Source organism: Diospyros lotus, chromosome 2 (assembly GCF_014633365.1).
Source record: "Diospyros lotus cultivar Yz01 chromosome 2, ASM1463336v1, whole genome shotgun sequence".
NCBI classification, from domain to species: domain Eukaryota; kingdom Viridiplantae; phylum Streptophyta; class Magnoliopsida; order Ericales; family Ebenaceae; genus Diospyros; species Diospyros lotus.
Genome location: NC_068339.1, coordinates 35788716 through 35816618, shown reverse-complemented (window position 1 = coordinate 35816618; position 27903 = coordinate 35788716). Strand labels below are relative to the sequence as shown.

General features: G+C 38.7%; 1 protein-coding gene and 1 non-coding gene across 7 annotated transcripts in view; both read right to left on the bottom strand.

The window, feature by feature from the left end:
* LOC127794269 (serine/threonine-protein kinase ATM) overlaps positions 1-27903 on the bottom strand; it is a 156270-nt gene that overhangs the window by 42947 nt on the left and 85420 nt on the right. For all 6 annotated transcript variants that reach the window (XM_052325239.1, XM_052325240.1, XM_052325241.1 and 3 more), the window contains exons 46-49: positions 16069-16182; positions 4433-4480; positions 4237-4341; positions 3861-3947 (exon numbers count right to left, since the gene is read on the bottom strand). In XM_052325239.1, coding sequence (XP_052181199.1) covers positions 3861-3947; positions 4237-4341; positions 4433-4480; positions 16069-16182 — 354 coding nt within the window. The remainder of the gene's footprint in view (positions 1-3860; positions 3948-4236; positions 4342-4432; positions 4481-16068; positions 16183-27903) is intronic.
* On the bottom strand, positions 25706-25810 carry LOC127796122 (small nucleolar RNA R71). The gene has a single exon (XR_008021951.1). It is a non-coding gene; the product is annotated as a small nucleolar RNA R71 (small nucleolar RNA).

The following is a 27903-nucleotide window of genomic DNA, read 5'->3' as shown; positions in this document are numbered from 1 at the left end:
GGCAACAATTGCAACTCTAGTCTGGTATGGCTGGAAGCACTGGTCACGTGGTTGTGGATGGCTCTAATACCATCTCAACTAAGGGAGATGAGAAAAATATTTCTCTATATTCAATAGTCTCAAAGATACATGGATTCCTCTCTTGTATTTATAAAGGAAGACTACAATATGAAAGGAAATAATAATAGTAAAAAGAAAGAAGAATATGCTTAGCATATTCTCTACCAATAAAATATTTCTGCAAGATTTTTTGTCTGTTACTGAAATTGCATAGTTAGCATCGATATAAGCTTCGAGTGCAATCTTGGTATGCTTCTTGAACAATATTCCTTTCCATGGAGTCCCTTTTAAATAGTGCAATATTATGTAGACCGCCAGCAAATGTATTTCCTTCAAGTTATGACCATGAATGTGAACATAGGAGACACCCAAATATTCCAGGAGCAAGATGGTTAGTGATGTTAAGATGTGAGAAAAAGAGTGACAGTACTCCCATAGGGCTTTGGAGATTCAATACTCGAGTAGGAAGTTGATTGATAATGTGAGTGGCTGTGAGAACTACTTCCCCCCAATAATGTTTTGACACGTTTCTTTGGAATAGTAACGCTCAGGTTGTAGAGAGGAGGTGCCCATTTTTTCTTTCAACTACCCCATTTTGTTGAGGAGCATGGATACAGGAAGATTCATGAATGATCCCTTCCCCCAGAAATAAGTCGAAAGAGTTTGATTAAAGTAATCTCTGGCTTTGTCTGAATGAAATCACTTAACTTGGATGCCAAATTAGTTTTTTTTACCATGAAAAGAAAATTTGGCAGTATATTACTAACTTCACTTTTGGATTTGAGCCAAAAAATCCAAGTAACTCAAGTACAATCATCAATGAATGTCACAAACCAACGAGTACCAAAAATACTAGGAATTGGAGATGGACCCCATATGTTACTATGAATCAACTCAAGGGGAAATAAACTCCTTTTATTGATAATAGGGAAGACTGAACGTTTGTGTTTGGCTAACTCACATACCTCACAAACAAAAGGTTTATTTTCTAATCCTTTGAACAAGAAAGGAAAGATAACTGCAAGACTTTTAAAGGAGGGATGACCCAATCTATAATGGTGGAGCTAGATCAGGCCTTCAGTAGTGGATTGATGGTGTTCGGATTGGAGAGTTAGGGAATGATTTTGCTTGCCGATGCCTGGTGTCTCAAGCACATTAAGATAGTACAATCCATCCCTTTCCTTAGCACGTCCAATCATCATTTCCAAACCTTGGTCCTAAAATAAACAATGAGTTGGGAAAAACATAACTTTGCAATTTATGTCTCGAGAAATCTTGGTGATAGATACTAAGTTTGTGGACAGTTTAGGAACATGAACATTTTTAAGCGTGAATTTTGGAGTGATTCTTATATCTCCTATTCCGACTACTATGGTTGGTGAACCATCTGTAATGGCTATTTTTCTATTACTAGGGCAAGGAGTACAAGTGCTAAAATTATAAGGCATGGCTCATATGATCTGTGGCTCCTAAATCAATAATCCATGAATTTCTAAATGACTTTTTTGAGGCAGTTAAACCATGAGGGATTGAAAACTTACCTGAATGTACCAATGAACAGATACCTGGTGGTTTCTCAAGAGCTGCCAAAAAATTCCTCAACTTCTCAACCTCCTCTTTATTGAGATCCGTTGATTTTGGGCCTTTCTCCTCTCCTTGCTATGCAATCACTTGGTATGCCTGCCCTTTGTGCTGCTTATTCTATCCTCCTTTAGTTCCCCATTCTTTGCTGGGTGGTTTCCCATTCAGTTTCCAGTACTTCTCCCGAGTGTGTCTCAATTTGTTACAATAGGTGTACCTGTACCATAGAGAGCCCTTATCTTCGCCACTTGCTATCCTAGATTCAACCTTCCAATTTTTTTCCAGACCACGGTTTGTAGTTTTTGTCAACATGGCCAAGGCTTCTAGTGATTTCGTCTCCAACATCACTCCTCTTCTACTTTTTTCTGCCAAAATAATTGAAACTACTTCATTAAAAGTGGGTAAATCATCCTTACCTAAGATTTGGATTCTCACAGGATCAAAGTCCTGCAAGAAAATTGTATGCCCAATCCTTCTCAATGAATGCCTTCAGCAATGTAGCATCTTTATTGTCCTCCATCTTTATTACCTAATATTGATCTATTTCCTGCCATAGCCCCTTCAGCAAGTTTACATAATCTGTGACAGTTTTATCTCTTTGTTTTGTCAACATAGTTTTGATTCGCAACTCATAGATCTAGGCTGCATCCTTGACTTTGGAATAAGTTTGTGGAATTGACTCTCAGACGTCTCTTGCAGTTGGTATGGGCATGCAGTGTCACTGATCTCTGGTGATATAGAACTCCAAAGCCAAGCTATAATCATTGAATCCTGCTCATCCCGTGAGATGAAACTGGGATCTCCTTAGGTCCAGTTCCAATGATGTGGTTGAGCTTGCCTTTTCCCTTTAAAATGGTCTTAATCAACAGTGACCATTTTAGATGGTTCTTCCCATTGAGCCAGTATGCAACACTGATTTGCTGCAGTTTGCCGGATACTGGATCTGCTGGTACTTCTCCAGCGCTTTGGGAGATGACTTCAGCAAAGGCAGAGATGGTTAACATCCTTTTGGGTTGCTAAAATACTTAGGAAAACTAATGGCTTTGATGACAATGAAGGTCGGTTGAACAACAAAGACAATGAAGCCAGAAAGCTAATAACAATGAAGGCTGGAGGCTAGGAGGATAATGGCAATGAAGGCTAGGAAAAAAGGTCGTACGAAAAGTTTCCTAAGGCTTTGATAGCATGTAATGAATTGGGTAGAAAACTGAATGTTTATTTTATTCATTCTGTCTCGATCTATATATATATATATATATATATATAGAAAACTAGCTAATCTACAATAGGAAACCCTTAATTAGAAATTTCCTATAATAGAGATAATCTCTAAATGATTTATAGAACCTACCAAATCTGTACACCTAATTTTCTATTTATACATTAGGAAATAATTCAAAAACAGCTTGAGTGATAACCCTTCAACTTTCTAAGATAACTCTCATAATCTTCAATCAATCTGCTATATGATCTCCAACAAGAGCCAATCACCTTAAGAATACAACAATGAAAACAACAATCACAAGCCTTAAATCCCACCAGGGGCAGTCAGCTACATGAATTGTAAACCTTCAACTATCTCAACCAATAGCCATATCCTTTGAAATGACATTATATTTTTTCTCATGATGAACTTTCCCACCTAGTTATATAATATATATATATATATATATATTATATCCAAACCACCTTAATCATGGCTCTTACATCAAATCTTCAATACATGGCACTCCAACCATATTATGTATGATTTGTTTTCTTATTTTGTCTTTTCTTGTATGACAGCCCATATACTATAATATTCTCACCTCAAGTACGCTCATGTTTTGCATATGTTGGCACTTAACTCCCCAATATCTGTTGCTTGTCAAAATTTCATGGCCCAAATATTTGTTGCTAGTCAAGAAGTCAAGAATTAAATCATGAAGTTTCTGAAGATTGAGATACACTACAAATGGATATTAAAAAGTTAACTTCTCCCATCTCCACCATTTATTATGTATATTGACATGCTTCCCAATCACCATTTCGAAGAACCAAACAAGGCAAAGTTATTTATTTATCTAGATGCAGGTAGCTAGGTTTACACACAAACAAGATTTTATCAAACACACTAAATTTGATTATGACTACGTGCACATATGTCAACCTTAGATAACACATAGCTAAACAATAAAGAAGATAAGATCATGAGTATAATATGCAGACTACTAACTAACCTTGTGAGACTGGATAATCCCGTAAAGGCTGTCTAGTTCATTGATTTGAGTGACCGCAGAGACCAATATTTCAATGTGGTGTGGAAGCTTGTAACAAAAAGAAGAAATAGATAAGGGAAAAAATGCTATATGAATCTTGGTATTGGAAGTTGTAAGATGAAAAAACATAAAGAAAACATTTCTTACATGGTTAATTAATGACTGTATAACTATTTTGTTTCCCTTTCCTTTCATTTCTTTACTTTGCGCCACTAATTATCTATTCTCTAGAAACAAGTATATCAGAGACCTGACTTGAAAAAAATGCTACTAAGATTTCCTACTTATCAAATAAATAAGACAGTGTATGATACGACCATATCAGTTGAAGACTTACCATATTGATATGGGAGAAATCCGGGTTACCCAAAGTGAGTCTGTTAAAATGCTCCTCACACCAGTGCTCAACATAAAGAACCGCAGTAAAATAAGCACCACAACTCTATTGATTAAATGCAATACTATTAGTTGTTTGGCATGCTTATAAGATGATGTTTTTATCAATAACCATTTATAATAGAGAGAGTACTCACAATTGCTGACTTGGCAACGAGAAGATAATCAATTGAAAGCCAATATACCTAATGAAATAGCACCAATTAGAAAAGCATTGTTGTAGACGTAAACAATAAGAATTTATAAATATTAGCCACATTTATAAGAGTTTATGCATACAATTTCTGCATATATGAAGGTCATCCCAGGAGTACTTTCTGATATTTGCCACCAAACCAGATAAGAAAGTTATTTACAAATGGAAACAAGAAGCCGGCCAAATTTCACCATCTCACAGGAACTAAAATTTATAATTATGAGGAATTATTACCAACAACATTTGCATTTAATAAACAATTGAACACATGTTTTATATAAACATTTAGAACAGAAATAGTTCTTCTTGTTTAACCATTAAACAGGCTCTCTACATTTTATGTGGAAAAGGAAAAGTGAAGATGGAAGTGCAAACTAGAGATGAAAAAGGGTTTTTTTTTTTTGTGAAACTTGTGAATAAAATAATCTGTATATTCTACTAAACGTATATAATACAAGAGAATATATATACAGTATTTTAAGTTAATTACACTAATACCCGTTATTTATCTTATTTAACACTTTCCCTCAAACTGAAGCATATATATTGAGCATGCCCAGTTTGGTACAAATGTAATTCACACGAGAACCTCTAAGCGACTTAGTGAGTAAATTAGCCAACTAATCGTTGGAATTCACATATGTTGTAACTATATTCCCAGAGAACACATTTTCTCTAACAAAGTGGCAATCAATTTCAATATGCTTGGTTCTCTCATGAAACACGGGATTAGAAGCAATATGCATTACACCCTGATTGTCACAAATCAATTGCATAGACTTGACTTGCGTATTCTACTAAAATAAAACAAAATAATTTGTGTATAAAATAATCTATGTATTCCACTAAAAGTGTATAATACAAGATAATATATATACAAGTATTTTAAGTTAATTATACTAATACCCTTTATCTTATTTAACAAAACTAGATAGCTCCTAAAGCTTGGATATCAGAACAAGGTCCAATAAATATTCATAGAAGTTCTAATTTTTAATTCTACATTCTCTAAAGCCAAAAGTAATGTCACCACCTAATCCTCCATTGGCAAACCATGCTCGCGAAGACTGCTTCCATCCATAGAGTGACTTACGGAGCTTAAAACTAACCTAGACTCCTCTAGAGCAACAAACCTAGGCGGTTGCTTCATGTATACTTCTTCTTGCAAGTCAACATGAAGGAACACATTTTTAATATCAAGCTAGTGGAATTACCAATGATGCATAGCAACCAGAGATAAGAATAAACGAATAGAGGCCATCTTGGCCACTGGAGAGAAGGTATCACTATAATCCAACTTGTAGATCTGAGTGTACCCTTTAGCGACCAAACATGCTTTGAGGCGATCAAGGTTCCATCAGGGCAAATCTTGGGAGTAAGAATCCACCGACACCCAACGGTAGTCTTTCTTGATGGGAAAGGAACTAGGTCCCATGTCGCATTAGAGTGAAAGGCTTCTATCTCATCAAGCATAGCCTAATGTCAACCAGGATGGGATAAAGCTTCACCTGTATCCTTAGGAATAATGATAGAAGAAAGACTTGAAACAAAGACACAATAAGTAGGTGATAGGCAGTCATACTTCAAAAAATTGTAAATAGGGTAAGGATTAAGAGTAGACCGTTTACCTTTGCGTTGGGCAATAGGGAGACTATCTGTGTTTAGATCCATGGGAGGAGGGACGTTTGGCAGAAAGAGTGAGTCCAAATGGCTCAGTGTAGTCGGTGGGCTAGCACCGGTAACAGGATGAGGTCGACAATGGTAAGTGAGAAGAAGAGGATCGGTGGAGGAAGAAACAAGTGAATCCTCTAAAGATAAGGAAGGAGAATAAAAGGGAATGGGCAAAACCCGATCAATGCGTTACAAGTCGGGTTGAGCAACTGGAAAGAATGACTGTTGTTCAAAGAAAGTAACATCAACAAACATGAGGTATTTGTGTAACTCAGGAGAATAGCACTTGTATCTCTTTTGTTATTGAGAATAGCCCAAGAAAATGCATTAAGAACCTTAGTAGCAAGCTTATCCTCTCTAGGAGAGAGACAATGCAAAAAACAAACACAACCAAAGGCATGAAGGGGAAGGAAAGAAAGCAGTTGAATAGGAAACAAAATATGATGAGGGATTTGATCTTGCAAAACAGAAGAGGGCATGTAATTAATAAGATAATAGGTAGTAAGAACTGCGTTAGTCTAGAATTGAGAAGGAAGACTAGCATGCAATAATAGAGTTCAGGCACTCTCAATCAAATGATGATTTTTCCTTTTAGCGACGCCATTCTGTTGTGGAGTATATGGACAAGAAGATTGATGTAAAGTGCCTCGAGTAGCCATCAATGTTGAAAATTGAGAGGAGAAATATTCTGGAGGAATATCACTATGCAAGGTACAAATAGTTATGCCAAACTGAGTCTTTATTTCAGCATAAAACATTTGAAATATAGAAAACAATTCCGAATGACATTTCAATAAGAACAACCAAGTACAACGAGAATAGTTGTCAATGAAGGTAACAAAGTAAGAAAAACCCAAAGTAGACTGAACACGACTACAACCCCATACTTCTGTGTGAATAAGAGAGAAAGGGGACTCAACTCTATTGGAGACGTGATGGAGAAAATGACTACTAGTGTGCTTTCCACGTTTACAGGACTCACAATTGAAAACAACTAAAGAAGATAAACTTTGAATCAATTTCTTGAGTTTAGAGAGACTCCGAGTGACCAAGGTGATGATGGAAGAACTCAAGAGACGTGATACTGGTGCAAGCTACGGGTGAACTAGACATAGCTAGATGGTCGTGACCCCGCGACTCATGCCCGACGCTAATCTTTCGCCCCGTACTCGGTCCTGAACACAAAAAGAGTTAGGAGTGAAGGTGACTAAGCATTTAAGGGTTTTAGTGAGCTGGCTAACTAAAATCAAATTAAGAGGACTACCAGGGATATATAAAACATAATTTAAAGATAAACACAAGGTGGGTGTGGTTTGGTCGATCCCTTTAACTGTAATTTTGGTGCCATAAGCCAGGGTAATAGTAGGTAAGGTATCAGAATAGGTAAGTGAGGAGAAAAGAAGTTCATTACCACACATATGGTCAGTGGCGTCAAAATCTATAATCCAAGGACTAATAAATGAGCTTTTAGCAATACAAGCAACGGGATTACCAGGGTGAGAATGCTGTGTGGCCTGGAACTTCAGGAAAACATCATACTCAGCTGCAGACGTAGGTATCAACTGCGAGCCTGATGGAGAGAGGGAAGGACTAGGATCACTTTGAAACACATTAGCTGCACTATTAGATGATGCAGGCAGAGCAACTTGCCGACCATGTTTCTTCCAACATTTTTCCTCAAGATGACCTATCTTCTTGCAAAAAGTACACTGCAGACATAGGTGACTATTATTACATCCTTTGTTTCCTCCTAAGTTGGAAGATCCTGAGATACAAGAGTCAAAGATTCGGCTGGAGGAACAACAGTAGAGGAAAAGGACACACCATGCGCACCTGTCATGTTTAGCAACCTTTTGAAAGAGTCCTTCATGGTAGGATTAGTGGAGCTCGTCAGGATTTGATGCTTGATGGCGTTAAATTCCAATTTCAATCTAGAGAAAGAATAACCATAAAAAACTTCTCTCTTTTGACAATTTGTTTGGTGTAGGTCATACCTGTTCCTTTTTCACTAGTGGGTACACTTGTTGCTGTAAAGATTGAGCTAGGGCAGAGAGTAGAATGAAAACAAGATGAGAGAAAGAATGCTCTGGAATTCTGATTAGTGAATCGAATGAATACAGAAACAAGACTAAGCTGATTTTATACTCAGCCAAGTCTAGACTACAAGCATAATAAAGAAAGCTAACTAAAGGCGCAAAACAGAAAGCGCAAGTTTAAAATAACAACTGCTACAACTGAAAGAAAAATATATAACATAACTGAATAACAGAAAACTAAAGCAGCTTAGGTTATATTTTCTTTAACATTCTCCCTCAATGAAAACTCCCTTCTGACCAGCTGCTTTCCTGCCTCTTCTTGAGAAATTGAGACTGTTGAAATAGGTGACTCTTTGAGATTGATTTTAGCACACAAATCCTGAAACCGACCTCTTGGCAAACTCTTAGTAAAAATATCAGCTAACTGATGTAAGGTAGGCACATAACGAATTTCAACCTCACCATGTTCAATCTTTTCTCGCACAAAATGAACATCAATCTCAATATGTTTAGTGCGAGAATGGAAAACCGGATTTTCAGTAATACTTTTTGCAGCTAGGTTATCACACCACACTATAGGTTTTGAATGACACTTATAACCTAGCTCTGAAAATAGTGATTGTAACCATAAGATCTCAGTCACACCCTGTGCAACAGCTCTATATTCTGCCTCTCCCACTAATCGAGCAACCACAGATTGCTTTCTTGAACTCCAAACAATCAAATTTTGACCAAGAAATACACAAATTCCACTAGTAGAGCGTCTGCTGACTTTGCAGCCAGCAAAATCAGCATCAGTGTACACAAATAGGGGTAAATCAAGAGGTGCTGGTGAGAAAAAGAGACCTAGACCAAGAGTACCCTTTAGATATCTAAGGAACCGCTTACAAGCTTGCCAATGCTGATGTTTAGGAGAGGACAAGAATTGGCTAAGCTTATTTACAGCAAAGGAGATATCAGGCCTGGTGTAGGTAAGGTATTGCAAAGAGCCAATGATAGTACGATATAGCAATGGATTTTCAAAAGAATCACCTTCATCTGTTAGTGACACAGCAGAATTCATAGGAGTATCACATGATTTACAATCTTGCATATCAGCTTTCTTCAATAAATCCAAAGCATACTTGGATTGTGTAAGATAGATTCCAGAGTGATTTCTATGAGCTTCAAAACCAAGAAAATAGTGTACTGATCCAAGTGTTTTAAAGCAAAATTTGTATCCAAATCATGAATAAACTTTTCAAGAGCTACTGAGTTAGAACCAGTGATTAAAATGTCATCAACATATACCAAAGCAAACAAGACAAACTGAGAAGTTCTTTTAATGAATAATGAGGCATCTGAAACAGCTCGTTTAAATACCCATGATTGTAAAGCTTCTCTCAACTTAGTGTACCATGCCCGAGGTGCCTATTTAAGACCATAGAGAGATTTTCGGAGCTTACAAACATAAGGACATCGGGAATCAATAAATCCTTCAGGTTGAGACATGTAAACATTTTCAGTCAAGTCTCCATTCAAAAATGCATTATTAATGTCTACTTGCTGAATATCCCATCCAAAAGTAACAGCCAAAGTAAACAAAACTCTAATAGTTGGTGCTTTGACAACCGGACTAAAGGTTTCAGCATAATCAACCCCCGGTGTTTGAAGAAAACCCTTGGCAACCAACCTAGCTTTGTATTTAAGAATAGGTCCATCAGGATTATACTTTATTCGATACACCCACTTGCAGCCAATAATGTTCATATCCTTAGAAAATGGAACTAAGTCCCAAGTTTGATTGCGCTGTAAAGCAATAAACTCATCCTTCATAGCTTTAACCCATTGTGAGTCTAAAAAGGCTTCATTGACAGAACTAGGTACTACGGAACTAGTTAGAACATGAGGAGAAGTAAGTTGGAGCTGTTTGGTCTTGGACCGGGTAAGCATAGGATGAACAGAAGGAAGGGGTTCAGTAGGATATTTAGGATTACGTGCTGCAGGTTTGGAAGAAGGCTGAGGAACTAATGGAGTAGGAGGCAAAGTAATAGAATTCTGAGATGGAGAAGAAGTTGCATTGCTTGGCATGGAAGAGGATACCAGAGGTACTACTTCAAATGGAGCAGAGACTGGAAGAGACTCAAAGAAACGAGTAGAAAAACCAGTTGAAGTAGACTGAGATGTAGAAAGGGAAGAAAATAAGCTCTGAAAGGGAAACTCATCTGAATTAAATTGCACATGACGAGATATATAAACTCGACCAGATGGATGTAAGCATTTATAACCAGAATGTATATGACTATACCCGATGAATATGCATTTGGTTGAGTGAAAAGCAAATTTGTGCTTATTATATGAACGTAGAAAAGGAAAACAAGCACATCCAAACGGTTGCAACATCATATAATTTGGTTGCTTGTGGTAAAGAAGTTCAAAAGGAATTTTAAACTGAAGAGATAATGAAGGAAGCAAATTAATAATATGAACAGCTGTTTGGAAGGCATCAACCCAAAATTTTAATGGCATGTTAGCATGAGACAGCAAAGTAAGTCCCATTTCAGTGATATGCCTATGTTTCCTTTCAACAACACCATTTTGCTGATGAGTATAAGGACAAGTGAATCTTGGTTGAATACCACAACTATGAAGATAGGGTAAAAATGCCTTAAACTCTCCTCCATTGTCTGTTTGTAAGGCCTGTAATTTTGTGTGAAACTGAACTTCAGCAAGTTTGTGAAAGGTTACAAAGGTGGACAAGGCATCTGATTTAAGTTTCAAAGGGTATAGCCAAGTATATCTGGTATAGGCATCAACAAAAATGATATAGTATCGATGTCCTTCAATGGACAAAGTAGGAGAGGGACCCCACAAATCTGAGTAAACTAATTCAAGAGGTTTCTTTGCTGTAATAGGACAATCAGCAAAGGGAAGTTGATTAAGTTTGCCAATTTTACATGAATCACAAAAGGAAACATTCGAATGAGAACAAGGCAATCCGATTTTATTAAGAACAAAACGAAGTACATTGAACGATGGATGACCTAGCTTTGCATGCCATTGATTATACATTCGCTTAGTTTGTGCTAGCTGAACATTAGGTGACAGTCCAGAACAGAGTGGAAGCTGCCCCTTACATTTATTTGAGTGAAAAACATTACAATCAGAAGAAGATGTATTGCTAGAAGTAGAGTTAGACTTAATAGTCTGAGCTGAAACACAAGGCTGGGCTGAAGCACAAGGAGCAGCAGAATTAGTTGTTGAACTCAGTTGATATAAGCCATCCTTAAGACATCCTTTGAGTAGCACCTCCCCGGTATTCTTGTCCTTAATCAAACAAGAACTAGAGTTAAATTCTGCTACAAGATCATGATCTCTTGTAAGTTGAGATACACTAATGAGATTCTTTTTCATGGAAGGAACATGTAAAACATTTGACAAAGAAATGTTGGAAATAGGTGCAGTTTGTGTGAACAAATGTCCAAGACCAATGTTAGAAATTGGAAGTTGCTTACCATTACCAACTGAGACTTTGTCATTCCCATTGTAAGGAGCATGGAGTGAGAGATTATTAAGGTTTGAGGTTATGTGATTAGTGGCTCCTGAGTCAACAAACCAAGCTGGATCTTGAAAAGAAGGCTGAGACAAAGGTGTATTATAATGAATAGGTTGAGAAAAATGATTATAATAAGTTCCTTGTGTAAAACCTAGATCACTCATGTAAGCCTCGTTAGAATCACTAAGGGAAGCTACAAAGGCTCTTGAATCTGGTTGTTGGGAAACCATAGGTGGCCGTCCAAAATTTGAATTCTGTCCAAAATTTGAATTCAACATAGGAGAACTTCTTTGAAAATTTCTATCAAACCGATGATAACATTTATCAACAAAGTGCCCTGGCTTGCCACAAAGCTGGTAGTAAATTCTTTTTCCTTGTCTACCTCTGCCTCTACCTCCTCGATTTACAAAATTTCCTCTGTTTTGACCGAAACCTCCTCTATTATTAACAGAATTTCCAGAGTTCTTTTGAGTGTAAGCAGCCATATTTACTTGCATAGCAGATGGCATAACTGACTCAACATTTACAGTTGACGCTTGTGCCAAATTCTTAGAGTTTAATCTTTGTTCATGCATCAATAGCAAATATTGAACTTTCTCAAGATCTATATCATCCATTTGGTAGGTAATAAGACTTACTACTATCTCATAATCATAATCCAGTCCATTGAGAATTGCAAGAAGCAAATCTTTGTCACTTAGAGGTTCTCCAATAGCTGCAAGAGAGTGACCTATAGTTTTGATCTTAAGAATATAGTCATTTATAGACAAAGAATCCTTCTTAATGGATCGAAGTTGCTGTTTCAATTGAAAAGACTTGGCAATTGTTTGGTGGGAGTATAAATTTTCAAGTGCCATCCATACCTCAGCAGATGATTCATAGTGAATCACCTGTGCCAAGACTTCTTTATCAATTGTTGAGAAGAGCCAGCCAAGCAGCAACTGGTCCGATCGTATCCAATTCAAGAATTCAAGATTCAACGTAGGTGCTGCATCTTCATTTGCGTTCGGATCTGTGATATACTTGGATGGAGGAGGAGATTTGTTGAGGAATGATTGCAGATCAAACGCTCGAATTGTAGCAGAAATCTGCGCCTTCCAGAAAATGTAGTTGTTCGGATCGAGTTTGATAGGTATATAGTTAAACGCTTTTGCCATCGCTGAAAAATCAGATTGCGAGGCTGAAGACAAGGCTGAAAGAGATCGAGGAGGAACAAAAGAGGAAGAACTGTGATCCGAATTGAATGCCATTGACCTTAGTCGTCGGCTCTGATACCATGTAAAGATTGAGCTAGGGCAGAGAGTAGAATGAAAACAGGATGAGAGAAAGAATGCTCTGGAATTCTGATTAGTGAATCGAATGAATACAGAAACAAGACTAAGCTGATTTTATACTCAGCCAAGTCTAGACTACAAGCATAATAAAGAAAGCTAACTAAAGGCGCAAAACAGAAAGCGCAAGTTTAAAATAACAGCTGCTACAACTGAAAGCAAAATATATAACATAACTGAATAACAGAAAACTAAAACAGCTTAGGTTATATTTTCTTTAACAGTTGCTGCATGAGCGGATCTATCCTTCTCCTTCTTAGGTCTTAGTTTCCAGTTTGAGGGTTTCCCATGCAACTTCCAGCAAGTACTCTTGGTGTGATAAGGCCGATTGCAATGTTCACACCATTGCTTATCCCTTGGAATGTCTTCCTTTCTTGCAGCAGTGAAGGCGGATCCTGAATTAAGTTCGGTTGTTGGCAACATAACCCTTTTTCTACTTTCCTCCCGTCTGACCTCGACAAACACCTCCCAGAGAGATGGTAAAGGCTAGGTACCCAATAATCTTCCTCTTACCTCATCTAAATCTGTATTGAGCCCTTGGAGAAAATAAAAAATTCTCTCTTTTTCCAGCATCTTGCTATACTTTTGGCTATCATCTACACACTTCCAGCTAGGATCATAAAATAGATCCATCTCCTGCCATAGTTCCACTAGGTTGTTGTAGTACTCAGTCACTCCAAGATTGCCCTGCTTGGTATTCCGAATTGTAGCTCTAATCTCAAAGCATTGAGCTGTATTTTCGAGATCGGAATAGATTTCCTGAATAGCCTCCCATACTTCTTTGGCTGTTTTGTAAAATAGATAGGGTCGGCCTATCTTGGGCTCCATTGAATTAATAATCCAAGCCATCAAAATCGAATTTTCTATCTCCCATCTTTGATATTCTACAAAATTTTCTGGTGGAGTTTGGATTGTACCTGCGAGGTAGCCGTATTTCCTTTTGCCTTTAATCACTAAGGTTACGGATTGAAACCATTCTCTAAAGTTTCTTCCGTTCAACCTATGTTAGGTGATATGCAAAGTCTGGCTATCCAGTGATAGGGTGCTGTTAGGCGCTCCAGCAATTGAAGTTGCCGGTTGTTGAAGATCCGAACTCAGGGAAGACTCCACTGCAGTTGGGGTTGCATTCTCACGATCTTGAGGCTCCATCTGATTCGGATCTTTGGACTAGGAAGAGCCGAGCTTTGATACCATGAACAAACTTGGTTCCTAAGGTATGGAACTTGAAAACGAGAGACCGATTTGGTGGAAATCAACCCATACTTGATTTCTCATGAAAGATGAAATACATACAACTTTCTATGCTATCACTTCCTAACTTCTAGCAGATGATAAGTAACATAAATGAAAATATTTACAGGATAATTTACAAATCTATTCCTATAATTGCTCCTTCTCGGTTAGGAGTCTTATCTTGTTTTTTTCTCTTTTATTTCTTCTCCTTTATCTTGACATGTCAACCCACAACCAAAGCTCATATCTCCTGCAGACTTCTTCTTTGCTTTGGACTCTTTTCTACTTTGAGGTTCCCTCGGATCCTAGGACTCTCCAACACATTGTATTTAGGATTTTGCTACTTGTACATACGCGTTCACACACGATATATCGCGATATTTTGACAATCAAAATATCGCAATATATTGCATTATTGTGAAATTTTGTTCACCTCGTTCTCTCTTTCCTATTCCCTTGCTCCAGTAGCCGACCCTCTCATTGCCATTCTTCGCCTCTCACCGCTGCATCCTCCCTCTCGCCGCCGCTGCACACCCTTGTCTCTGTTGCGGTGACGAGAGGGGGTTGACGACGAGAGGTGATTACTAGAACAAGGAAAGGGGAAAGAGAGATATTTAGCAATTGAGTGAAGGGTATTTTTTTCATTCGAGTTTGTGCAAGGCTGTATGTACAAGTAGCAAAATCCTTGTATTTATAGTGAACCTCAGGGGTCCATAGGGTATATTACCCATAAAATTAAAATGTGAAATTGAATACTAGAATTTATATATATGACTTACATTTTTTTTTTTTTTGGTTATAGTTGGTGATTAGGATAATGTATTTGTAGTAAAATATTTATATAATGGATCTTGTTTAATACTAGATCCAATTGGGTAAACCCAAATCCAACCCAATGATAAATTGATCTATTGGATTAGGATCAAACCTACAAATAAATAGATGGGATTTTACAGGTCAGATCTGAATCGAGTCTGGATCAGATCTGAGCAATTGACAGCCTTATTTCTTATTTTATATGCCATTTGAACTCTTTAAATTGACTCCAAAATTTTCACATAATTTATGCATCATACACACTTTAAATTTTTGCAATGTTCTTTGGGGACAATAAAGAAATTCTTTAGATAAGATAAATTCCCAATCAATGTCTTGGTAAATGGTAAGCAAATAGAAACTGGTCCAACAAAGAGTAAATTGTAGTGGGAGGCATGTCCATAAGAAACAATTTTTTAAAAATAAATCATAAAAGGGAAATATTCCTTATCAAAAACAACAATATAGGTTGCATATGCAGAGGCAAGAAGTGACTAAAATAAATTAGAACATTTAAAGATGAGTAAGTACTTTGACGAAGGAAGATTATATGAATTGTAAAGTATCACAGCATCATAGAAGGAGCATGAATGTTGCACAAAGAGAAATGGATGGAAGGTGGAGGGGCGATGATTGTAATTGTAAAGTATCCAACTTACGAGGTCTCTTACTATATCTTCAGATGTAACCATCATAAGAAAGGGTGAAGACAGAGAGCATTGACCATCAATGTAAAAACCTGACTGTTTTTCCTTATAGTATTTCATTCTCTTTTTCATTCATTATAACAGTCATTTGAAAATACCAGAGAAAAGGGTATCCCAACTTCCAGAACTTCATACATCATTAAATATAGTGAGGAACTACATAGATTGTAAACATTACAGACATCTACAATTGTTTGATTAATTTTCTTTCTACTTACAGTAATGACCTGTAGATGAATAAATTATACCTTGTCCCATAGTGACGTGGATGTAACAATTGCAGCCGGCGTTAAAGCAGCAGTCAATTCTTTTAGCTTGCCAGATGAACGCGATTTTGACCCATAGCTTGATGGCTTACTATGCTGTTGAACAGTAAGAATATAATCAGTAACCATAGTCATCTCAAAATATATCACCATAACTTTGAGATCAGATCTCCTCTAAAGATTAACAAAGTTACGTTTATAGAGAACTCTATTAATTAAACTACTTGAAATCAGTGATCATGGAAATAAACAAGATAAAAAGATTAATCGAAATGGAAAACCTTCTAGAATGCATGAAGGTAGCTGGTACAAAATGATAGTAATGTAGTAGAGATAAATGAAGAAAATAGGGACAGATTTCAGGCTTTGCGAGTAAAAAGGTAAATAAACTGTAGGATGAACAATCCTCACAAATGGAGACCATCGCACTTCATGTTCATGCAATAAAAGATTTTAACTCTGTAAGCAACAAGTAATGTCTAGGGGGCTTAAGCCCCATCATTTACATATACAACAATAATTTTATGCAGATGATACTGTATTGATATATAAGACAAAAGAAAATTTTAATAATAAAAATGAATCGTGCAGTGTTAAGAGAAGTAGTGTTCTTTGGATGACATTATCATCATAAGGGATAACATTCTAGAAATTGAAAATCTAAAAGGGCAACAAAGGACTGCATTTGAAGGGAAAGACATGGGAGAATTGATGTACTTCCTTGGGATGGAAGTAGCTAGAAGCAAGGAAGGGATTTTTAGATCTCAAAGGAAGTACACAATTAATTTGTTGAAGGAAAGAAGTAAACTCAAGTGTAAGCCTACTAGCACTCCACTAGAACCTAATTGGAAAAATAAAGAAGACAGCAGAAGGAAGTAGCAAGTAGACAAAGGAAGATATCAACGATTGGTGGGTAAGTTGATCTATCTCACTCACACGACCTGATATTGCATATGCTTAATTGCATATGTTGTAAGCATAGTTAGTCAGTTCATGTATTCACCTACAAGAAGACATCTTGAGGCAGCATATCACATTCTTAGGTACCTCAAAAGAACCCCCGAGAAAGGACTCTTGTTTAAGAAGAGTCAAGACAGAGGGATCAGTGCATTTGTAGATGAAGGTTGGGCTGGTTCTATTGAAGACAACATATCTACATCTAGATATTGCATAAAATTATGGGGTAATTTGATAACTTGGAGAAGCAAGAAGCAACCAATGGTGGCAAGGAGCAGTGCAGAAGCAGAGTATAGAGCTATTGCTTAAGGGATATGCGAAGTAATTTGCGTGGAGAAAATGATAGAAGACCTACACCTCCTAATATCCTCTCCAAAAATTCACTATAGTGACAGTAAGTCAGCAATTAACATTGTGAATAATCCGGTATAACATGACCGAATGAAACATGTAAGAATTGATCGACACTTTGTCAAGCAATAAATTGATAGAGGAGATATAAGTCTTACTTATATCCCTACAGAGTTTCAAGAGACGGATATTCTCACTAAAGCAATGCAAAAACAAGGATTTGAATCTATTCAAGGCAAGCTGGGAATGATGGATATCTATTTACTAGCTTGAGGGGGAGGGTTAGAGAAGATAAAGGAGAACATTCAAGTTATAAAGGAAAGAATAAGAAGAGAAGAAGATAAAGATTAATATGTGAAAAGATGAAGGAGAGTTCCAAGCAGAGAAGATAAGGAAAAGGAAGGATAAGGATGCTCCAGAAAAATCAGATAAGGAAGTCCTAAATTCAAACACGTTTTAATCTGAAAAATGTTGTTGTAATCTAGTCCTATATTTTAGGAGATTTCTTAAGAATTTGTGTATATGTATTTTGCATCCCTTAGATCAATGAGATTATGGAAGTTTATTGCTCTCATTAAAACTTCCAGCAGTTTATTTTTCAATATATTCTCAACTGCTCTTCTGATTTGGTCATTGAGAAATAACTTTCAGCAAAGTTTCAGTTCTCTCTCTCTCTCTCTCTCTTTCTCTTTTTTTTTTTTTTTTTCTTTCTCCTTCATAAAAGCTCTTGCGTCATGCAGAAATACCTTAGAATAAATTTTAAACTAAGTTGGCTGAAAACAGAGCATATGAAATGTAAGTTCAATAAAATATAAGTGTGGATGATATTATTGTTAAACTTGGAGATGCAAGTTATTCCCAAAAAATAAAAAATGTTAATTTGGTTATCTTGGATCAATTGTTAAAAAAGAAAGGACTGATTGTGGAGGATGTTACTCATAAAATCGAGGTTAACGTGAAGAAGTATATCCAACATTTTTTGTAATCATAAAATTTCTTTAAATGAATAACTGAAGTTTTATTAAACGACTATAAGACCATCTTTGTTGTATGGCTTAGAATGCTTTGGAAATTAAGCACTGATCACAACAAGAACTGCATACAAGCGCTTTTGTTAGTTAAAAAAGTGTTTTTCTCCTTTGCCACCACACATCCAAGTAGGCACTACGTGTTCATCTCTTTTCTAAACCTAACACTCATCTCCTTCGTCACCCTTCATCATTTCTCTCTCCAAATTCATAACCACTATGTACATCTCTATAATCATTACCTTCCACACCCACATGACCATTGAAGTCACCTTTTGTAATGATCTTCTCTCTTGTACATATCATTTGTAATCCAACTTGTGGTGCATATGTTCTAACAATATTCATAGTTGTCACGATCCTTGCGTGGCAATGGTGAGATTTCCAACCCGGGTAGGATTGGAATAGAGGCTGCTCAATCAGAGCAGTCGCAGAAACGGATTTGAGAGGAAGGAAGAGAGAAAATAGAGAGATAGAGAGAAGAACGATAGGAAGAAGCAGAATTTAGTGACTTCTCATTTTATGCTATCCATAGCCAAATAACTAACTATAAATAGGCTGCCCAAGGGCAGATTCCCAGCCCAGTCGTTGCAACAAACAGCCAGCTGGCCACATGCACAAAATATTCCATTTGTCCACTCTGCTAACAAGGAAATACTGAAATAAAAAGTTATAGCGATATAGTTAATGCAAGAAAATTAAATCGGCAGTAATATAGGGTATTAGAGCTGGTGACGCGTGACAATTCCTCCCTCGTTAGCCCTTTCTTGTCCTCAAGGAAGGCTGAGGAGGCTGGCAGACCTGGGAAATTGCTGCAACAGCTGTGGTAGGTATTCCCATGTGCTCTCTTCCTCTTCTGCGCCCTGCCATTTAACCAACACTTGTATGATAGGTGCCCCCCGCCTGTAGATGACTCGACGATCCAATATCACCTCCGGCTCCACTAATCTCCTTACTTCTTTAGATAGTTGTGGCAGCAAAGGACTCACCAACTGTGATCCAGCTGACTTCTTCAATAGCGAAACATGAAAGACAGGGTGGATGCAAGACTCCTTTGGAAGTTTCAGTCAATAAGCCACCCGACCAACCCTGGCAATTATGGGAAATGGCCCAAAATACTTTGGGCTAATCTTCGATACAGGCCCAGACGAAATGGATTTAAGATGAGGATATCGTAGCCTTAGGAAGACTTCCTCACCCACTTCGAACTCTCAGTCACTTCTTCTGCGGTCAGATATCTGTTTCATCCTATTTTGAGCAGATGCCAACTCCCTTTTTATCTGCTGCAATACCCTTTTCCTTTGCTGCAGATAATCTTCCACTTTAGCCACTGTTGAGTAATTCCCCATAGCCAGTAGTAAGGGAGGTAGGTACCCAAAAAGAGCCTCGAATGGGGACATTTTGAGTGATGAGTGATGGTTAGAATTGTACCACCATTGTCCCATTGGCAACCACTTATGCCACTCTTTAGGGTGCAGGAAACTCATGCATCTTAGATAAGATTCCAAGCTTTGATTCACCCTCTCAGTTTGGCCATCTGTTTGAGGGTGATAAGCTGTGGACATGTTCAACCTCGTCCCCAAGGCCTTCATGAGCTCTTGCCATAGAATACTGGTAAACACTTTGTCTTGGTCGGAAATAATAGTCTTTGGGACCCCATGAACCTTAACCACCTGGTCCAGGAAGACACGAGCCACATCTTAGGCTGTGAAAGGATGTGTCAACCCTATGAAGTATGCAAACTTTGTGAGCCTGTCAACCACTACCAAAATGCTGTCCCTTCCCTCGGACTTTGGCAGCCCTTCAATGAAGTCCATAGAGATGCTTTCCCAAGCTTGGTCTGAAATCAGTAAAGGTTGTAGAAGCCCAGGATAAGCTACCGTCTCACTCTTGCATCGCTTGCACACCCCACAGACCATGATAAATTTCTTCACCTCTGCTTTAAGATCTTGCCAATAAAACAATTGTTTTACTCTTAAGTAAATGTTTTGCACTCCCAAATGCCCTCCTAAGGCTGACTCATGAAGGGATCGCAGTATCCTCTCTTTGAGAGCATCATCTCCAACCACTATCCTCCCATGGTATCTCAGCACTCCTCCACCCAAGCTATATCCATCCCCCTCCTGGTTGCCCGTAGCAACTCTTTCCAGTATCTGTTTAATCCTTGCGTTCCCTTCGTAGCAGTTAATAATTTCCTTGCACCACTCAGGAACTACCGTAGTTATAAGGGACACTTCCCCAACCTCATGACACTTGGACAAGGCATCGGCAACCACGTTTTCTTTACCTTTTCGGTACTGGATCACATAGTCCAACCCCATAAGCTTGGACATCCCCTTCTTTTGCAGCTGAGTGTGCAATTTCTGTTGTAATAAAAACTTCAAGCTTTCATGGTCGGTTTTAATTATAAACTTCCCTCCTTCAAAATAATGCCGTCATTTATCAACGGCCATTAACACAGCCAGGAACTCCTCATAAATGCTTAACCCCACATGCCTTGGTCCCAGTGCACGGCGGAGAAAGGTCAACGATCTCCCTTCTTGCATCAACACTGCCCCAATGCCGGTTTCACATGCATCTGTCTCCAATACAAAAGGTTTGCCAAAATCAAATAGCCCCAAAGTAGGTAACCTACTTACCGCCTCCTTTACCCTTTCAAAGGCCATGTTAGCTTCTTCACCTCACTTAAACCCTTCCTTCTTCAAGAGTCTAGTTAATGGCTTGCTAATGACCTCATATCCCTTGACAAATCTACGGTAGTAACCTGTGAGGCCCAAGAATCCCCTTAAAGCTTGAACTGATTTGGGTTTTGGCCAATTCAACATTGCCTCTATCTTGCTTTGATCGGTGCTAACCCCATTTTCCGATATCACATGCCCCAAGTACTCCACTTGGCTTTGATTAAAAGCACATTTAGACCTCTTGATATAGAGCTGATTGGATTTATGGATCTCAAAGGTAGTTTTAGGTGAGTTTCAAAAGAAGGGCTATAGATAAGTATGTCATCGAAGAAAACTAATATAAATTTTCTTAGGTAAGGCTCAAAGATTCGGTTCATTAGTGATTGAAAGGTGGCCGGGGCATTAGTGAGCCCAAATGGCATCACTAAAAACTCGAAATGCCCATGATGGGTTCTAAAGGCTGTTTTAGGGGTGTCTTCGGGTTTCATCCTAATTTGATAATAACCCGAGCAAAGATCAAGTTTAGAAAAGAATTTGGCTTGACTTAGCTCATCCAAGAGATCTTCTACCAAAGGTATAGGGAATTTGTCTTTGATAGTTATGGCGTTAAGTTGGCGGTAATCCACACAAAAGCGCAATGAACCATCTTTTTTCCTCACCAATAAAACCGGAGAAGCAAAGGGGCTATGGCTGGGTTTAATAATGGACTGTTGCAACATTTCCCTAACCATAGTTTCTATAACAGATTTCTGAATGGGTGGGTATCTGTAGGATCTCACATTAATAGGCTCCGAGTTAGGTTTAAGATGGATAACATGGTCAAACTCTCGATTGGGGGGTAGGCCTTTTGGTTCTTGGAATAGATCATTAAACTCAATCAGCAATTTATCAAGTAAGGCAGTGTTTTGTACCTGTTCCACAGGGGTGTCCGGAGCCTTGATGCTGAAATAGGCTTCTCTTGGCCTAGCACTGCCCGACGCCTCTTCTATTGACACAATTGAAAACAATTGCGTTAACCTTCCCCACTTGTTCTTAAATACCTTTTGGAGCCTTTTTCCAGTTATCATATTGCATACCCCTGCTTCCCTTCCTCCTGATAGAGTCAGTCTTCTCCCTTCTTTCTCAAAGGAGACTTCCATCCTATTAAAATCAAAGCTAATAGGACTAACTTCTTTCATCCAATCTACGCCCAAAACGACATCACATCCCCCTAAGCCCAACAGCCTCAAGTCTGCCTCAAATGGGTCCCCCTGCATCTCCCAGCAGAACCCTTGGCATGTTGACTTACTTATTACTCTGCTTTCGTTGGCCACGGTTACACTCAGTGGTAGTGTACTAGCCAATTTGCACTTAAGCTTCCCCACCATTCCTTTATCAAGGAAGCTATGAGTGCTTCCACTATCAATCAGGATCATTAGGCTGCAGTCCTTCACCTTCCCTTCAACCTTAATTATTTTATTGTTAGGGACTCCCTTGAGTGCATTGATAGCATGCATATTTATACCATATTTTGGCATTTCACCTCATTCTTATTAGGCCATTTGAAGCAATTTTTGCTGATATTTGATTGTTTCTATTTTATTATGTTTCAAATTGTCCTTACACTATTTTCTATCTTACCTCTACTCTATGGATCCAGGCTTTAAGGAGCTTGGGCCTACTAAAGGAGCTTGGGCCTACTTTCAAGGAGCTTGGGCCTACAATAAAGGAGCAGACTTGGGCTCACTTGTTTTCTGTTGGGCTAGGCCCAACCCTAGCCTCCCTAGCCTTTCCTTTCTTGGCCATGTATTTAAGGCCTCTTAGCATTAATTTTCATATATCATCATATAGATAGAGAGGAGAAAATAGAGAGGATTCTAGCCGTTTTTGTAGTTGTAGCATTTTTTCTGTTTTCTTCATTTTGTTCCATTTTGTTTTCCTTGCTGTAATGATAGGCTAGAACATTTTGTAAGCGGTTGTGTGTCTTGAATCCATGTGGAATTTGAGTCCCGGATGAGCTACAAGAATCTGGTTTGTTGTTTGTTTCTTATTCATTTCTATTTGGTTTAGTTTGGGCAGATTTATGAATGCATGGAGTTCATGGCAGGTTTGTGTGAATTTGCATGGTTTCATTTTCTGTTAAATGCTTAAGAGTACAGAATGTTATAGCCGGTTGGTATAACATCTCGGAAATGAATATTATGTGATTGAACGGTTGTTCTTGCATAGGTCCGGATAGGTTGAATAGAGAGTGAATGGTTGCATTTTGTTTACAAGAGATTTCTGTATCCATTTTGTTGTTCCAATCATTCTAATCCTTGGACGGTTGTTGGGGATACTTTGAGTTTGTTTTCCGGAGATCAAAGCATCTAGCAAACCAAGATATATAGAGTGGACAAGGAAGATTTCACATAGGAGACAAATACACAGCCGGTTGCACTCCTCTTATTGATTTTTCATCCATCTTCATCTTTCTGTTTTGCCAATTAGTTTTCTGTCAAAACAACCCCCCCCTAAACAAACTGTTATTGGTATTGGTTCTCTTTGTTGGTAGAAGAAGGTGAGGCTCCTTGTGAGAGATGACCTAGGGTGCACTTTGCTGCAAACTAGAGAAGAGATTCATAGATCTCTAATTCTGGAGCGGTTCGACAATCGCTGGCCAGAATTTTGGCGCCGTTGCCGGGGAGCCAAGTTTTTCTTCTAAAAACATAGAGGACCGACCCTATTTTATGTTTGTTTTGTTTTCTTGTTTGAGTGTTTTTGTTTGTTTTGTGTTCTTGGTGAAAAGGCTATCAGTTGTTGAGAAGGTTATCAGTTTTGTGTTCTTGGTGAAAAGCTATTATGTTCTTGAGATAAACTGATAGCAAGCAGCAACAGAGAAGCCTCATTTGCCTTTTCGATCTTCTTTTTGTTTGTGTGTATTTTCCTTTTATGTTTTCTCATTTTTGGAATCATTTTTGAACCAAGAAGTGGCTGTTGGAGAGGGCTGCACAACCTGAACAACTGAAAAAGCAACCCTGCAGCAACTGAAAAAGCAAAACACCTGCAGTCCTTCTCTGATTTTTCAGTATCACGCCTTGTTTGTGTCCTTCTCTGATCTTCATGTGCTCTGATAGGCTCTGAAAAGCAAGCTCACACAGCAAGGAGACAACCCTGCAGCAGATCAGGAGCATAACTATTTTTAGAATGCTCTGAATCCCACTTTTCTGCCTCTGACAGCAGATCACCTGACCAAGAGGATATTCCATTTTTCTTTCTCACATTTTCCTTTTGTTTCCTCTCTTTTAACACTCCATTCAACGTTGTCTTTACCTTCCACACTAATCTCCATTTTCGTTTGGCAGAAGACACCAGCAGCTGCAACCAAAAGAAAGCAACCCACAGCAGCCTTCCATTCAGCAGCTGTTTTGACCATCCCCATAACAGATAGCATTATTTAAGGATTGAGCTCGAGATACTGGTGCTATCCTCTTCCTTTCTCATCCTTACTTGATGTTCTTTCATGTCCATATGCTTTCCTTGATGTTTTCTTGCATATAGAGTGGTTTCTAAGGCAAAATAGGAGTAGGTTTTGAGGAAAAAAAAAATCAGTTTCCCGGTTACTGTTCATAGCTTTTCACTTGCTCCGATTGAGCTGATTTTTGGTGTCCAAAGAAATGGGGGTGTGGGGATCAATAGTCACAGCTTCGCCGTGAGAAGAGCCTTTTTTGGCCAAATTCCAACGTTTAGACCACTTTTTGGGCCATTTTGTGTTTCTCAGTGGCTAATTTGGTGTGGTTTTTAGTGTTTTTAGGTCCCTCAGTGTTTTTGTGTTGAAATTTTGTGAAAAATTGCATAAAAAAATCATCTAAGGGCTTATTGTTTGACCTGTTTTTGTGTTTTTGTGTTTGTGTGTTTTTGTTTGTGTGTTTTTGTTTTTGCTTGTGTGTTTTTGTTTGAGTTTTTGAGTTCTTGGTATGCATAGGCCATTTTGTGTGCTGTTTTTGAGCTGATCTCTAAGTGCATGACCAGATCCTCTAAGGAAAAATTACTTGATTTGGATCTTGAATTAGAGACTACTCTTAGAAGGCAAGCTAGAGAACTTAAGTCTCGGGATAGGATTGACCCTAACAGTACTTCTAATACTTCATCCGAACCTATTCCAGCATTCATCAATATGGCAGATAATGGTAATGAAGATAATGCAAACAATGCAAATAATGGAAATAATGGTAATGGCAATAATGGAAATCATGGAAATAATGCAAATCATGGTCATTTGGATGGTAGAACTATTAGAGAGCTGGCTGCACCTGATGTGCATTACCAGCCCCTATGTATTCAATACCCACAGCTAGATGCCAACTTCGAACTTAAGTCTGGACTGATCCATTTGTTGCCCAAGTTTCATGGCCTTGCAGGAGAGGATCCACACAAGCATCTGAAAGAATTTCATGTGGTTTGCTCAACCATGCGGCCACAAGGAGTAGATGAAGAGCAGATCAAGCTGAGAGCCTTCCCATTCTCACTTGATGGATCAGCCAAAGATTGGCTCTATTACCTGCCACCAGCTGCTATCACCAGCTGGGATGGATTGAAAAGGATCTTACTGGAAAAATTCTTTCCAGCCTCCAGAACAGCATCAATAAGGAAGGAAATTTGTGGTATAAGGCAGATGAGTGGTGAGACTCTACATGAGTATTGGGAGAGGTTCAAGAAGTTGTGTTCCAGCTGCCCTCACCATCAGATAAGTGACCAACTCCTAATTCAATATCTCTATGAAGGTCTAATCCCCATGGACAGGTACTTGGTAGATGCTGCAAGTGGAGGAGCCTTGGCAGAGAAGACCCCAGCAGCTGCACAAGAACTGATATCAAAGATGGCACAAAATGCCCAGCAGTTTGGCACCAGAATTAGCACTCCTACAAAAGCCATCAATGAAGTCAATGTAGCTGCCACTATGGACCAGCAAAGGATGGAAAACAAGCTTGAGGAATTGGCTTCCATGGTCAGGCAGTTGGCATTAGAGAGAAAGCAACCCCAGCAGCAGCTTTGTGGCATTTACTCCTTGCCATCCCATACAACAGATCAATGCCCACAGTTGCAAGAAAATAATGAGACATGTGCAGGCATTTTTCCTGGAAGACCATTCCAGCACCAGCAGCACAGCCAACCACAACCTTCCAATAGGTATGACCCATACTCAGCCACCTACAATCCAGGTTGGAGAGACCATCCGAACCTCAGATATGGCAGCCCTTCCAATCAACATGTGCACCAGCAGCCATACCACCAGAATCAACCATTTCAGCAGAGGTTCCATCCTTCAAGCAACCATGCTCCACCACCAAGGCAGAATCAAGCCATGCAACAAGCACCACCATTACCCAAGTCAGAACCTACCTTAGATGATCTTGTTAAGCAACTAGCAGCCAACACACTCCAATTCCAACAGAAAACAGAAACCACAATTCAAAATTTGGAGACCCAAATAGGCCAGCTAGCCACAAACATCAATGAGTTAAGGAGTCAAGGTTCGGGGCAGCTTCCTTCACAACCAGTTGCCAATCCAAGGGGTAATGTTAGTGCCATCATGCTTCGAAATGGGAAAGAAGTAATCAACCAAACCCCTCCACCATCATCAAACATGGAGCAGCATGTAGAGAAGCAGAATGTAGAGGGTAGCAAAGAGCAGCAACCCTCCTCAGTCCAAGAAGCCAAGCAACCAAACTCCAGCTATCAAGAACAAGGAGAGTTTTCCAACATCCAGCCCCTGCCATTCCCACATCGAGCAACACAAAACAAGAAAAGAGCAGAGGCCGAAGTGGATAAAGAGATTCTGGAAACATTCCAGAAAGTTGAAGTCAACATTCCCCTCCTTGAAGCCATTAGACAGATCCCCAAGTATGCAAAATTTCTCAAGGATTTGTGTACTCACAAGAGGAAGCTTATGGGGAATGAGAAGATCAACCTTGGGAGAAATGTCTCTGTCCTTATCCAACCTGCCATGCCAGCAAAGTGTAAAGATCCAGGGATGTTTTCCATTCCTTGTACTATAGGAGACATGCAATTTAGCAATGCTTTACTAGATTTAGGTGCATCCATTAATGTCATGCCTAACTCTATTTATGCTTCATTGCAGTGTGGTCCTTTGAAGCCAACAGGAGTGGTTGTCCAACTCGCCAATAGAAGTACTGCACACCCCACTGGAGTCCTAGAAGATGTGCTGGTTAAGGTTAAGGATTTAATCTTTCCAGCAGATTTTTATGTTTTGAATATGGAAGATAACAGCACACTTGAGCATGCACCCTTGATCCTAGGGAGACCATTCTTAAAAACTGCTAGAACTATTATCAATGTGCATGAGGGTACACTTTCCATGGAATTTGCTGGTAACACGATTAACTTCAAGATACTTGATGCCATGAAATTCCCTGCCGAGGATCATTCCACTTTTCAAGTAAATAGAGTTGACCTGTTAGTGAATGAAGCATGTTCTGAGTCTTCTGATTTAATTGATGAATTCCCCACTGTGCATGAGTTCCCAGATACGATTAGTTGCACTAATTGTAGTGATGGAGAGAGTCAATGTGCTGCATGCTTAGAGATTGCTGAATTTTTGCATAGACATGAGTTTGATTTTGATGCTAACATTTCCCAAGTGGAAGATAGTGCTGCTAACCTTGTTGAGCAGGTTGATAGTGCCTTGGAGTTAGAGTTCCAGTCAAATAGATCAGCCCCCTCTTTGCAGCAGCCACCCACCATTCAGTGCAAGCCTTTGCCTCAGCACCTCAAGTATGCATTCTTGGAGAAAGATGAGAAGCTGCCAGTCATCATTGCAA